This window comes from Echeneis naucrates, chromosome 15, assembly GCF_900963305.1.
Source record: "Echeneis naucrates chromosome 15, fEcheNa1.1, whole genome shotgun sequence".
Lineage (NCBI taxonomy): Eukaryota > Metazoa > Chordata > Actinopteri > Carangiformes > Echeneidae > Echeneis > Echeneis naucrates.
Genome location: NC_042525.1, coordinates 14,413,689 through 14,429,832, shown reverse-complemented (window position 1 = coordinate 14,429,832; position 16,144 = coordinate 14,413,689). Strand labels below are relative to the sequence as shown.

Sequence of the window (16,144 nt, the reverse complement as noted above, 5' to 3'; positions counted from 1 at the left end):
GTTCCAATCAATCTGTTTTTGTTGTGGGAACAAGATACTTGAAGAACTTGATCATATTTTAAGTTTTGCACAGAACGGAGGCTTTAAATACTTCAGGCTGTTATTGTTGCCTTTCATCCATTTTGACCAGTTATTAGTTACATATTTCCAACCACTGCTCTTCCAGCCTGATTTCCCTTTCACCACTTTACTGTAGCTCTTGTTTAAGTCAGAAACTTCATTTTAAAAGTTGTTCATTATTTATCAAAGCAACAACCTGTAGTTGCTACAACACCCCACCTTGCATATCTGACCATTTTACTGTTGAATTCTTCTGACTTTTTGTTGCAGGTGTAATATAACCATAGAAGGAAACCTCACTGACCTCCTATTTTGGCTCTAAATGCAAAGACAGATGTAGGCACATACACACACATAACATAGTGATATGTGCCAATATTGGTTTACCTTTTGTTTTCACTATCTCCACTTACACATGGTTTCTTTGTACAAGCCTGCTGTTTTCCCAAGTGGAGGATGTTTGACCAACCACACACGAACATACACACACACACACACACACCCATAGTCAATCGCGCACGCGCACACAGTTTATTGTTCTCTTGTCTCAGTTCTGCATTGTCAGTTGTGTCTTTCTAATTGTAGTTTCAACAAAACAATTGACACCTGCCTGCAGGCTCGTGGCAAACCCATAACCATTTGATCATCTCAATTGAAAGCTGCTTTGAAACTCAAACAACAGTTTGTCGCATCCCAATAAATTCAATAGCGTTGATTGTGCAGCTACATGACTTGGTAGAAGTGTATGCTTGTATTGACTGGCGTACCACCAACGCATATGGTGCGTTTGAATTTGCTTCCAAGGTAACAATCAAAACAGTCTTTCATAATAAATTCACACTAAATTTGGTGACATTAAAAGTCCTAATCTGGGCCTGCTGCCCTAACACACTATTGGGCAATGATACAGGTGTTGTGACGCTTTACTAGCTTGAAGCTCAACCTCCACTTGTTAACTAGTGGATTATAATGCAATAATAATACAATAATACAAAATAAGCTGTCACATGACTATAGGAGTTTCATAGCAACACTTTTTCCAGTGATACAGCACTGGGATAATTTTAGGAAAAAAACCCCATCCATAATTCCTTTCCTTCATTGGCTTACGATGGAAAAAGATAGAAGTTGGCATGTATTGAATTAACCTAATATTTGATAAGAATAACAATATCTGTATCCAGTCCACCATTTAGTTTCAATCATGTACTCATGTACTGGTTGCATTAAAGTTTTGCTGTACTGTGGATATGCATGATCAAAAAGGACTACAAAAGTTTACAATTGAGGCCATGATTCCTTTTCTCTGGGAATAATGCAGAGATAAGTGTGTGTGTGTGTGTGTGTGTGTCCGTCCATGGGTTGGGGGGGGGGGGTCTGGAACAACTGCTGAAAACAAGGATCAAGGCTGCACTCTGACACATCAAGGCTGGAAAATTGAGCAGTGTTATTTCTGTGCTAGAATAAAGGTGCCATAATTTGCCTCCAGATCTATTCTTAGCAATAATTTGGGTGTTGTCATCTCACCTCTCTATAAACATTCCTTCAATTAGCCGACAAGTTAAAGCAGCAACAGGGCCACATGAAGTGCTCTGATGCTGATAAGCTTTCAAATGCACTTGATGGCATGTGGCACAGTAGTTCTTGCAAAATCTAATTTATTTTTTAATCTCATGTATTTGTTCAGTGACAGTGCAGTATAATTGAGATAAAAGTAAGAAAAGATAAATCACCAGGGACTGTTGCTAGCATTGAGCTGCGTTTTTACTTTTATGGAGTTGTGTTAATGTCAGTGTTTTTACTTCCAGTGAGTGAAAGGAAAGTCAAACTTGTACATGCTTCACAGGCTTTCTGTCCCCATCCATTATTTTGACAGAACCAAAACACTAAGAACATTAGCTTGGGGTCACTGGACAAAAATGATGAGATGATGATGCAGCACTAATACCCACGATTTTCTCACTTCAGCTTTAATGCTGAATGAATGGAAATGAAGTGATTCTGCACAATAGAACAATACTTAAAAATATTTGAAATACTTTCCTTCTTTGGTGCAGAACCTTTACATAAAATACCAGACTATTTGATAACAACCCAATGGTATCTGTCTTTATATCGAAGCACAAAGGACAGGAGTTTACCACCCATTGCTCATCTTTGCTATCACCATTCAATCCAATAGTTAATTACTTTGCATGGGCTGGTTAATTTTGAGCTGAACTTCTATAAACATCAAACTCTCTGGTTTACTAACAACTACAATTACTTTAATCCTAAATATCACAAGGTTTTGGATTTAAATGTAAATGAAGATCTAAAACATATCTCTGCTCTGTCATGATTCCACTCCTATGTCACAGCTCTACAGGCCCACAGTAACTCATGTAATTGGAAGAAGGTTGAATGCTGCCCTGATAGTCCATCTCTGTCCATTATAAATGCATCGTGAGGCAATACTTGTCAAAAGTTTGTTAGTCATAATTTGATGGATAGCTATTGTGCATAACTATTTAATTTATTCATGAATTTCTTGTACACACGAAGCTGATGTCTGTCCAAAGACTGTTTGTGATTAAAGAAGCATCGTTCTGTTATACCACTGGAGAGCCGGGAGTAAACTATATGTAATTTTCCAGCAGTCTTCTCTCTACCTAACTGCCTCATGTCAGGAGTCACATTGAGACAGTAATGCTATAACGCATGATGTCTCATCAGCTGTGAGGCCTGCATAAGTGTACTAGTCCTATTTCATATCTATTTCCTATGGCCTATTCTGTAAAAAGTAACTTTTTTATTTATATTTTTATATAATCTGAGCAAAGAAGATAAATTAAAGGGAATCAAAGTGTATAAATTTCAACAGCTTCCTCCACTTTGGATTCATTATATTGATAAAAACAGAGAAATGAATCAATTCTGCCGATGGAACCAGTGAAAATTTGACATTGTGGTATGCTTATTAAATTAATCAACACATTTTAGCTCTAATTGATTATATTGCAAACTCTAGAGAAGAGTGGAAGGGAGAGCACAGAGGACAATCTAAATTTAAAATGAACTTAAAAAGTGTTTCATGCAGATGAAGCTCAGTACATCATCTATCCATTCATGTTTCAACAATGTTGTGCTCTTTTTTTCTCTAAAGGGACAGGAACAACAGGAGCTGTGGGGAAAAAAGAATAAACTAATCTGACCATGAATGAGCAAGTCATGTTCTCATCTCATCATGTTTGAACTGCTGCTACAGATTATTTCACGTTAACACACAGCTGTGTTAAAAGCTACATTTTGAATGACCAAGCAGTTACAGAACAAATTGAATTTGATGACAATGGTTGGATGGTTGAGCAGTGGGAATAAAGAAGCAGCTGGATATCCAAAGCAAAGGCCCAGCATAACTAAGACTAAAGGAGGCTGTTTGATATTTGTGTTAAGGAGAGGCGGCAGGCTTGTCTAATCATTTAGGAACTGACCAAGTGAGAAATGCTGCAGTTCCTCTGTCAAGAGGTGGCAATGTCTTGTATAAGTATTGGCATGGAGAAGAAACAGGAAGTCATCTTTTCTGTCATGATTTTGGCTGGTGCTATTTTGGCTTTGGTTCCCTTGAGGAAAGCATCGTAAAATGTTGCCTTTGTGTTGAAAAATCATTTGTGTAAGGATATTGTGTTGGTTAACTTGAGAATATGTTGTCAGCAGTCATACAGTCCTGAGGGTAAGTGAGAGTGAGACAGTGTTAGACATCTTTTTTATCATATGTTGGGAGATCTGGATAAATGTTTAGTTCATTATGAAACCAGACAGTAATGAAGAAATGTGTCAAAGATGACATCCGTGTCGCATAGGATGCATGGCTACTTTGTGTGACACACCACAGACATTGTTTGGATTGAACAAAGTTGTGTCTAATTCTCCACTTCTTAAGTACATTTTCAGCTTATTCTACTTGTGTGTAATAGACACGCTGTGCACCTTTATTTTTCCTCCATGATGAAAAGGATATCTATTTATATCCATCAAAGTAATTTCCAGGAAAGGGTTTTGGACAGATGTTCATGGTCCCCAGAGTATGGGTCATACTGAGCTTGAGGATTTTATCTCCACCATGAGATTCTTTTTTTTTTTTTTTTTTTTTTTTAAGGATAGGGTTGGAATAAGGTACTGCAGTTTAACAAGACATTTGCCTAGTGTGGAAGGGTTTTATTGACCCACCAGCCTCTAACATGGCTTCTAGTTCTCTGGAAGTCCCATCCGGCTTGTTTTAACTCCACCCAAATCATAAAACACAAATGACTCCTGAATGCACACATACCTGTGGCTAACATTTTCGAAATTACCAAAGAGCACACGCAATTTAGATATGGCAAAGAGTAAGTACCAGCTCAGTCCAAGTTTGTTGCCATCATTGGCATAATCATCCTTGTCAGGGGACATTGACAACACTGTTGTTGTCTTTCTATCCCCTTATCTCTCTTGATTACTAACCATGGTTATATAATCACACTGTTGGCTTTACAACACAAGTCCCGGCTTTGGCCCACTGACACCCGGTTAACCTCTCACAGTGACAGGACGTCAGACTGAAGTCACTTGTTGAAGGAGGAAGCAGTGACCGAAAGCGAAAGAAAGAGTGATCATATAAAATTATTGTCAGAAACCAGCGTTCTCCTCTTTAGTTTTTCTTTACATCTTCATCTGTCTGCCTTTCTCTCTTTCTGTTTCTCAATCTCTCACTTTCTGTCTCTTTGTTTTTCTGACTTTATGCTTGGTGATAGAGGGCAGGCTGGGTCAGTGTGATTCAGGGCTGTAAGCCGGAGGATTGGATCTATTTATAGTATTGTCTGTTCTGGGCCACACTGGCCCGAAGTCTCTTTTTTCTTTCAGTCTGCCTGTTGGTTTCTGTCGGTCTGTCATTAATTTACCTCTCATCAACTGGTCTTCCATTTATTTATGCTTACCCACAGATATCTGCCTCCCTATCTCCTAACCTTTAGAAAGGTTAATTTAGTTTTTTTACTTTTCTGGAGATAATTGTTGTCTGAAATACTGATCCTTAGAAGAGCTGCGACTGTCTCATTTAAATTATGCTTTCTTTATTGAGTAATTAATTAAATGATTTTTTAATGCAATGTCAAAAATAAAAATAAGAGGTTCCAAAATAAGAATCCTTAGTGAATTTAATAAATTACCACATGGCTTAAGTTCCCTAGCACTGTGCCAGAATTTAGAGACAGGGTCGTTGTCATTTTAGATTTGAAAATACATCATTATATGTCAAAGGGAAATGTTAGTTTTAAACTGAATACATCTACTCAATCAAAAGGAACTGCATATATTGTGCAGCCTGTGTTTACACAGCTTTGGCACAATAATGCATGTAACCACACTGCATTGAAAACGTGTTGCTGTGAATAGGCTATTCATTCATTCATCCTTTACCGCTTATCCGTTCCGTTTCCCGGCCCAGCTCACACTGGGCGAGGGCGTGTTCACCCTGGACAGGTTGTAAATCCATCGCAGAGACAGACAGAGAAGAACAACCACTCACACTCACATTCAGACCTACGGACAATTTAGAGTCACCAATTAACCCAGACATGATGTCTTTGGGCGGTGGGAGGAAGCTGGAGTACCTGTAGGAAACCAGCACAAGCAGGGGAGAGCATGCATCCTCTGCACAGAAAGGGTCCAGGCTGGGAACCGAATCCATGACCTTCTTTTTGTGGGGCAACACCACTCACCACTATGCCGCCATGTTCATCAGAAGGAAGTGTTTGAAAGCCAGGTATAGTGGATCCAATTACCACACATCTGAAAAAAGTTACTCTTTACATTAGCAGTATTTTTGAGTATCATCACTGTGAATTTGCCATCATCATTTGGTCATGAACACACTGAGTTTCATCCTATGTGTTTGTGCAAATGTCCAAAAGTGGTGTCTGTATTGGGTTTTGTTGTCTCTTCCCTTTCCCAGTCAGCCCTACGCACAGACACACATACACACAATTAAATTTGACATTATAGTATGTTTAGCTATTGGTTGAAAATAAAATATATAGAAATAGCGACTGTACTGTAGCAAATTATTCATCTTTGCTTCTTGAGTAATTATTTTTCCAATTAAGGTTTTCTATTAAACCAGAAACCACAGATATTGCAGAGAATGCTCACTGACTGATGACAGTGTGTCTCACTTGCATTGTGTTGAAGTCAACAACGAGGCCAGTGTGTTGTGGCATTGGGATACTTGTGTGCAGCTACTTGCAGCTATGCATAAGTGAGTCCATGATAAAGTTGTTTTCAGATTCAGAAGCTTTTGTGTGTGTGTGTGTGTGTGCGTGTGTGTGTGTGTGTGTGTGCCAGTTGTGCCTCATCAGCGACTCATTATGTTAATGTCCAGCTATGCTTTGGGAGCAGATTGCCAGGTTTGCTCCAATCAGATGATGAAGAACAGCACATGGCAACCGTGATATTTGTCGACTCAGACTGCTCTGCCACTCTCGGAGAAGACGAGACTTTGAGTTGCAAACAGATGACCTCAGCCCTAATCACAACAGTTATAACACAGTAATATTTTACCACTCACTATACCCATATCAGATTAATATCAAATTTATTATACTTCTCTAAAATCTCAAGTAAGGATAGGACCACGATAGCATAGGGTTTTAGTACAGCCGGAAGACGGTGTCATGCTTGTTGCCAGCTAGATGAACTCCCATTTCAGCAACAAAATCTGCAGACAGTGCAGACAAAAAAAAAAAAAAAAAAAAAAAAAGACAACAATGACCTCTTGACAATAGAAAGAATGAAAGTGTCTTTGGCCTTTTTTTTTCTTTTACTCCTATACTCAGTGTGTTGACATTTATTGTAGAGCAATGTGTCCCTTCCCATGCAGGCTGAAGTTAATTGTTGTACTTGTGTACGTGGGGGAGGGGATATAGATCATTTTTCAAACAGTGGGTGTGGACTGAAAGAAGCCATTTATCTACCCATCCATCCATTATTCCTGTATTCTGTTCAGTTCAGAGCGTCTAGATGAGAGCGTAATAAGGGGAAGGCCAGGTGGATAAATTAAAATGATTATGAGCCACGCTATCACTCAGTCCAAATGGGCTAAGTGCTGTAGTCCTTCACTATGGAGCAGAAGTTATGATATCACAGCAGCTCCCACAGGAGGGAGGGAAGGAGGGGGCAGGGAGAGGTTGGGATTGTGTGCAGTCCCCTGTGAGATTTGAACCAGGGCTGCTGTGGTTAAGGCTAAGCCTTCGTGGTACGCTCTCTATCACACTCCGTCACCCTGTGGACACAAACGTCATAGCTTCCCACCTCTTAAGTTGACTTCACTGACAATAAATATTCATATTCATATTCATATTCATTTGTTAAGCTGAATGATCTAATAATAGATCTAATAAAACCATCCTGAAATCATTCCTACCCTTTTATAAACATGTAAGTTGCTTTTGGAGAGGTGTTTGGTGATGGTGGGAGATGCATGACAGGATGCTTATGACCTGTCATGGGTTTCCATGCATGCACTCACCGTTTTGTTTGGTTTCAGCCAGTGAACTGCCCACATAGCTCGACTTCTTTTGGTTTTGTTGAGCTTTCCCCCCATTGAATTTCCTGTAGTTGCGCAATATGTGTTGAAGAATTTAAACAGCATAAATGTACTACATCCTGCCACTATGTTAATCTAATATGTGATACTAGTTATTTAGGTTTAATGATCAGTTAACACTTTATGGCCGTTAGATTTAAGGCTACCAGCTGCTCACTGCTTTATTTTATGGGATTGAACAGCTGTAACCACAATAATACAGCACTGACATGAAGACAATCACACACTCTAATTACATTAAATCTAGTTTACTAAAGAGTTTTGACAAAGGGGATCAATTGCCTCTAATTCAGTGCATTCCAATTGATTCTGTCCCTCGCTTCCAATCACACTGTGCTGGTTGTGTTGACTCTATAAAGAGCCTGCAGTTGCCTTCTGTTTTTGCCAGCGTGCAGCTTCTGTTAAGGTTTAATCGGTTTCTCTTGTCTCTATTCCTTTCTCCACAATTTGTCCTTTTAAAGCCTGCACATATTCTCTCATCTTTCTATAAAAACTCCTCATTCAGATTCTAGCATATCTAAGCAGCCAGCTGCCAAGACTGTTTGCTATCACAAGCATAATAAAGCCGTCATCTCAGGCCAACATTGCAAAATAGTCCTATTTTTGCAGGCAGATTCAACTTCTAAGAATACAAGCAGCCAAAATAGCCCATTATGGTTCTGAGAGGGAGGTTGAGGAATGTCTGCAGCATGCTTTGATTTCTCATCCTCTGAACATACTGGTCAGATTAAAGCTTGTGTGTATCTGTGATGTCTGAGAAAAAGTTTGGATGCTGAACTGAATGGGAAAGGCCAGCTTGGAGGCATGTCTGTGGAGGCTTTGGATGCATGCAGGATAAAGGCTACGGCTGATTGGTTTAGGTCAGAGTGGTGATGGCAATTTATCCTCCATCTATCTTCCTGCAGGAGCTTTTTTCTGGGGATAAGGACAGCAGATTTAATAGGAAATCAATGCATAAACATGAAGATTTCTAACCCATAGATGCCACCTCTCTATCAGTTAGTTATTGAACATAGTGTAGCTGCTTTTTTTTTCTCTCCTTCTCTCCATTTATATGTCCCAAAGCAAGGCTGCAGCTAAAATTATTTTCATTTACCATTCTAAATTTGAAATGATTGCATTGGGAATGATTAATTAGTGGGTTGATCAACTGAATATTAATCTACAGCATTTTATATGCTTCTCATGTATTGGGACTTTTCATACTGTGTACTAAATATCAAGTAAAGATCATATATAACGTCTGCTATATCAGACGTTATATTTTTAATACTGAGGGTTATTGCATTAAAATAGGATATCTAATTGGATATCTAATTGCTAACAGTTCAGTATCGCTGCATCCCTATTGAATTGGCTTGTATGCACACAAGACTACAAACTACATGTTTACATTGTAGTCATGCAATTGATTTTCTGTTACCTTTTAAAGGCCCCGCTGTGTTTGCTTTGGAGGAAGGAAATATTTTCTGTCCACTTTTCCTGCTCATGTTTTTCCAGCCAGTCATGGCTGTGAACAAACTGAAGCCTTCCCTAACTTCGATCCTATTAGCTGTGTTCATTGATCATAGAGTTTGCTGCTTGTCCGGTCATTGACAGCTTTGTTACTGGAAACAGAATATTAGAATTGCATGTCCTAGCAATTAGTTTGTGTTTGCTGTACAATCAGCAACCATGAATAAAGCTTCCTCAAACTTCCTCCTGACAGATTACTCTTTTACTTTACTCTCCACTCTTCTCTTAGCTACATTTCTCATTTACACAACAATATTGAAATAAACTGTAAAAAAGAGCTTGTTTTTATCAGCCTTTTGAGAATCTATTTTAGACACATTAAAATGAGATATTGCCATTAAGAACTCTATATTATGCTAGTTCTTTGTTTCCAATTCACTTGTACCTGTTGCAGTTTAATCTGTTGTGGATAAGAAAGGGCTAATGCAACAGTAGTCTGTGAATGTTAAAGGTCTTACTATGCATGCATACATTGATATAATTTTTCTTTCCACTCCAAACACAAAAAGTTTACTTTTTAATTTAACTGTTGTATGAATGAGAGTAAATATCTAATAGTGGGAGATGTACATACAAGAAATCCAACCAACGTATGTACAATAAGTAATGATTTATTTCTGTTATGTATCTGATTGATTTATGAATAACTTTGTCTTAAAAATACTTGAAAATTATGAATAATGATAGAAATAATGCTTCAAAGTTAAAAGAAATGCATTTAAATCGTTTTTTTTTTTTTACTGTACCAACATTCAAATACCAAAGAGATTCAGATTATGACAAACTTGACATTTATGAAAATGGAACCTACAAATTGTTTGCAATTTTGCAAGAAATATGACTAAAACAAGTACCTAAAACTAAACAGCTGCCAAATACCTTTCTTTGATTAGAGTAATTAATCACTCAACTCATCATTGGATCTCTGGTGTATTGGTGATAAATATTAAACATTTTCTCACTGGCAGCATTAATGTGTTTGATTATCTTCATAAAATAACACTGCCTAAAGCCTTCAACTGGAGGGGGATTAGGGATGTTGAGTGGCTATTCCTGCCTGTGTGCGCACACACAGGCAGGAATGAGCGCACAAGCAAGCCCATCTGTCCCCTGGGACCAGCAGCTGGTTAGAGTCCAGTATGAACTTGACCTTTAACAGGAACAACAACAGGAGATGCCATCCACAGTATTTGTCTACTGTATCTGTCCTGCAACCAATCTGTCTTTCCTAAATATGCAACTACACCCAGACACAGACACAGAGTGAGAGAAATAGCGAGAGAGAGAGGGAAGAGGAGACATTCTCCCCTTGCCATTAGAATCATTAACTGCACACTGATTATATTATGGCTGAACCCACAAGTCTAATTTCACTAAGTGCAAAAAAAGCTTGTACTAAAGGGTTTAGTGTGTGTGTGTGTGTGTGTGTGTGTGTGTGTGTGTGTGTGTGTGTGTGTGTGTGTGCACATGTACACAGAATATATAACTGCCTGTCTGTGTATTTGTTCAAGCTTGTCTCAGTTGACAGCCACTGGCCTTCTGGCTTGTCTGGTTTCCTGCATTAAAGTGTAGAAGAAAACTGTTGAGACTGAGTGGAATTAAGAAGTAGGTGCTTGTATGTTCATTTGTTGAAGCCACATGACTAACAGAAAATCAGTTCACATAGTAGCTGGTGTTTTTGAAATTGTCCCAAACAAGTTATCAAGTTTTAATGGTTGCAAAGATCTTTGCTTTAGAAAAACCAAAGAAATTATTTATTATTTATCAGTGCTAAAATATTGAAGAGTTATTAAAAGCTTATGTAGGAAAAAAAAAATGTTTTCAAAATGCGATCTTGCAAAAGTTGAATTGAACACTGTGAACTGCAGTCAAGATTTAGGTGGTGCTACGCTGCCCAAATTGTATACTTGTGCTTTTGTTTTGGCTTTGTCAACTCGCCAAAGTGTAGGAAGGGTGTTTTTCTTCCTGGTATTTTGGTTACATGTTGGACAAAAAGCTCCCCTTCCTGTAGCTGGCATAGTGTCTTTGCTGATTTGTCCTCCTCTGTTCTTTTCTTAGATCATCAGAAACTGGAACGGGAGGCAAGAATCTGTCGTCTCCTGAAACATCCAAACATAGGTGAGTCACCACTGAGGGATGGATTAATGAAGCAGCTGTTTCAGAACATTGGGGGAGTAATAAAAACTTTGCTCATATAAAGGGAGGTATTAAATTGATAACCACTTGTTTTGTAAAAATGGGTCTTATTTAACTGGAATAACATGAATCCTGAAGTCTACTTTTGGAAAAAGGAGGACTAAAATTTTCTAAAAAAGTACTGTAAACACCAAACATGGATATAAAGCACAAAAAATTTATTGGATTGAAGCATGTTTACAACTTTAATCTCTAAACCCCATACAGAAATATGCTGTTTATTCAAAATCATGTTCATAAGCATTTCTCATACAGGAAGAATTTTAAGCATCAACTGATAAAACAATATTAATATCTGTTGAGTCACTAAAAAAGTGACCTGAAACTGACATTTTTCCCTTTTAAGCTGAAACCTTGTAGTTATTTTAAAAAGAACAACTGTCATTTTTTTGAGTTAAGTCTTATCTCATTGTTCAGTGTAACATAATTCAAGCAAATGACAACAGTGCATAGGCAAATCAGCCAGTTACCTTTTGCGTTTGCATGGTGCAACTGGCCAGCAGCCAGAGAGGTGAAATGAGTTTGAACAGACATGCAGAGTCAGCTGGTCGCACTAATGGGATCAACACTGTTTACTTTGTGCAGTGTGTGTGTGCGCTTTGTCAACTCATATTCACAGCATCCTTCATGTCAGGTCAGTTGGTGGGCGACATCTGACCTTCATGTTGAAGTGTGAGAACAGTATATTAGGGTTTTGTTTCACATTTCAGAGGTTTGTCTGCAAACCTGATGGTTGGACTATCCTGCAAAACAGGAATTATAGAGACTGCCTTACCCCAAAAAAGGCTCAGACTTTCAGACTCCAGACATATTATCACAATTTACCTTGAAAATGAAATCACAAGTCAATGATATCACTATTATGGGGCACTTGACCACCTCCTCCTCTACAGTGGACAATTCATAAAGTTAGAGAAGATAATATCATTCAACCATTTCTAACTGAAGACTCTCTCTGTTCCTTTCTCCCCAACTAGTACGACTACATGACAGTATCTCAGAGGAAGGTTTCCATTATCTTGTCTTTGACCTGTGAGTAACCCATACACACACACTCGTACGCATCGGTCACAGGTTCAGGTTTGAGTATTGCTCCAGGGTAAATTGGCTCACCCAGGCAACTAATAAGTTAAAATAGCTTTTTCCCTTTTTTATTTTCCATGATAATCACTATTCATAGCAGTACAGTATGTATCAGTGTTTCTGTCGTTCAACTCTGACATGAAGGACAGGAACAATTTTTTTGACATATAATGTAAATATCACTCCCTTTATACCATGCTTATCCCATTAATAAAAACAAAGGTAGAGCGGGCTGCCTTTTTCATACTCTGAATCGCTTCAGTTCGTCACATCTGCCCTGCTATTTCTACCACCTGTGTAACATGTAAAGTGTCTTCTAATGGAAATGTTGAGGTGTTCACTGTGATCACAAATAATGTCTGTTCATATTCCCCAATGTCCAAGTGATTCTTGTGGAGGCTTCAAGTAGCCTCTGAAAGGACCAGCATGTTGATTCTACATGGCTGTCTATACATAAACACAAATACTTAATCAAAAAGCTTTAGCTGATTATCTATCACGCCAGCATAAGTGTAAGGTGTATGATATTTAATACTCCCTGTAGAAAGGTTTCATAAGCCATTTTCTGTCTGTCTGCCTGCAGTGTCACTGGAGGAGAGCTGTTTGAGGACATCGTTGCCAGAGAGTATTACAGTGAGGCAGATGCAAGGTACAGTATACCATCCTGCTGAGGTGTGAGCATGTTATGAAGTCAGTATAAAACAGAAAAGTTGTGTTACAAATGCTCAAAATGTTTTATTGTTTAAACCTATATTTATGGGCTTTATGTTTTTACAGCAGCAGAAATGCTTGTGCGGTTTTCTGTGGTTGTTTTCAGTGCGGTATATGCTTTCTCTCTGCCCATCTGCCTCAGGGGTTTTTAATTTAGTCAATAAATAATAACAAACAGCGCTAACAGCCACACCACGGTGCTGCCCTATATTATTCCATATACAATGTAAATCTGTCAACATTGAAATAAAACAAAACTACTCATCAACATGATCATGTTTTAGCATTTTCAGGCAACCTGCGCAACATCTGTCCATTCTTTGCTTGTGTAGTTCTTTAAAAATCTCCCGTTCAGTCAATACTACAACAATATACAACTACAACTGATATAATCTGTCATTTCTACCACCTGTACCAGGTGAGGGCTTTTGACATGATTCTTTTATCGAGTTCATAAACCAGCAGATCAAATAAAAACACAATACTTTGTCTCATAGGAACTTCATTACGTTGTCAGATATTCAAGTCATACAGTCATACAAACATGAAAGCAGAAGCATGGACACCCAAAAGTTTAATATTTTAACTGCCAAAGCCCAGCAAGTGACCACAGCCACATCCTCAGGTTGTTTTTCTGAATGTTACTTTAATGTCTTCCAAAAACACAACCTGATATATATAAATAACGTCTATCAATATTATTTAAGGACTATCATAAACAAGTCTAGTAGATTGGTACACACAATTGGGATTAACATTTTCAGTCAGAAAAAAATTGAAGCAGAAAGTAAGGCAGGACAGAAATAAGTTCACATTTGGTGGGGACAAGACACAAATATATGACAGTGCTAAAGAGGGTAAGGACAGGATCAGGGTTGTCAGATGGGACACTGAATTATCTGCAGAAATGTGGGAGGCAGATAAAATGGGGGTAGTGAAATGCTGAGTTTGGGTAGAGAAGATATGCAGAACGAGATGTGTAGTCCAAATTTAGCCTCATTTGGACACAACGCCAGGGGCTTTTCTTGAGATTCTGTGTTACAGAGAGAGGAACGCTACTCTCACAAAATTTGTCTCGTAACACCCCTCTGTTGCTGACCCCATCTTCATTTTCACTAATGCCAAGCTTGCTTGAATTTAAAAGAAATAATGGTCATTTTAACTGTGTAACACACACCACTGAAATTGCTGATATGCAAGTTTACATAAGATACCCACACTACTGTACATCAACAAAAGGCGCGCACACACACACACACACACACACACACACACACACACACACACACACACACACACACACACACTCACCCCCTCTGCCCACTTGACTTCCTTCGAAAGATTCAGTCACATAAAAGTGCACCCAAATTTACTCCCACTTATTCACACATCCAATTCAACACAAAAATCTTTTGAATTAATTTGTCAAAATTAGAAAAAGGAAATGATGTCATGAACAAATTGCTGGTTGCAGGATTAGCTTTTTTCCAACCATGGGCAAATTAAGGATGAAGTAGTTTATATGGTATGATATATGACCACATCACAAACCAAGTTATTTAGTTGTTCCAATCGGTGGAGAGACATTCTATTGTTTAAATTGTTGGATAATTGGCACGTACTGTCCCTCCGCGAAACATTTGCTTGGTAATGCGAAAAAACAATAGATATACAATAGTTGTGCAGTTTTTGTACTTAACTTCATAATTCCTCTCTCTGTTGTTGCCCAGCAAAATCTAATCGGTTCATCCTAGATCCTAGATTTTTCAAACGTTTTTTTGTTCAAGATGCCACTTGGGCTCTGTGATGGAAGTTTTTTTTCATTATTTTCATTTCATCGTGACATTTTATCAACCAAACAATTTGTCTAAAAATAAAAAAGAAAAATAATTGCAAAATTGATCAACGCTGGGAATAATCATTTAGTCGTTTTTACAAAATATATCTTTCCTCTGTCTCACATTCTTGTCTCCTGCAGCCACTGCATCAATCAGATCCTGGAGAGTGTCAGTCACATCCACCAGCACGACATCGTTCACAGGGACCTCAAGGTGAGTTGCTGTGTACCAATAATGAATACGGGAGGAGCTCCTGTGCCAACTGACATAGTAGTATCACTTATAGAGACTATCATTGGGAGGTGAATTAAGTAAAAGTCACTTGTTGAGATTGACAACACGTCTACACGCACACACAGACACAGACGTCATACTGTGATGTTAGGAACAACTTAAGGGATGAGCGTCATCCTTTTCAACACCTGCCTCCTTTCACCTCTTATTTCTCAGTTCCCATCTTTTGACATTTATACCCCCTCCCCTTTTTTCATCTACTCCACTCTTTCGTCCCCCCTCCTTCCTGCACGTCTGAGGAGTGACGAAAGCAGACCAGCTGCTATTAATAGCTGGTCGGTGGGTGAGATGACGGCCAGTGATGATTTCCCTTGCAGCAATATTGTTCACCCACAGCAGAAACCAACAGTACAATTGCCTCCTCGGCTATGTTATTTGATTTTAATAATACATTAAATAATGACAGAAAATTGACTGGAGATTTAGACATCTGATTCCACATGTATCTCTTATTGGTAGAACTGGGTTTAGGGTCCTAAACTTTAATAGTTTGCTTATACTTTTATGTGAAGGCGCAAAATTAAACCATTACTCCAGGGGAAGTGTAATTGGAAAATGTTTTTATGTGAGAGCGGTTTAAATGGGTCTGGCTGGCTTTCCATTGATTTTTAACTTGAGTATCTTTCTCTGTATCAAATGAACATAGAGAGTGAAGAGTTTGAGGACAATAATTACGATAGATTATGAGGACAGAGAATCCATCACATTAATGTACAATTCTCTTCATGCATGGTCATCATGTTTGTACATGCATCATTGCTGCAAATAGTTATTTTTAAACTACTACTACTACCTACCTACTAACTACTGAACAAGCATTAACCAA

General features: G+C 38.4%; 1 protein-coding gene across 9 annotated transcripts in view; it reads left to right on the top strand.

Moving 5' to 3' along the window:
- Positions 1 to 16,144, top strand: part of LOC115055061 (calcium/calmodulin-dependent protein kinase type II subunit gamma-like) — a 53,431-nt gene that overhangs the window by 11,569 nt on the left and 25,718 nt on the right. For all 9 annotated transcript variants that reach the window (XM_029520495.1, XM_029520494.1, XM_029520490.1 and 6 more), the window contains exons 3-6: positions 11,255 to 11,314; positions 12,370 to 12,424; positions 13,059 to 13,124; positions 15,165 to 15,237. In XM_029520495.1, the coding sequence (XP_029376355.1) occupies positions 11,255 to 11,314; positions 12,370 to 12,424; positions 13,059 to 13,124; positions 15,165 to 15,237 (254 nt within the window). The remainder of the gene's footprint in view (positions 1 to 11,254; positions 11,315 to 12,369; positions 12,425 to 13,058; positions 13,125 to 15,164; positions 15,238 to 16,144) is intronic.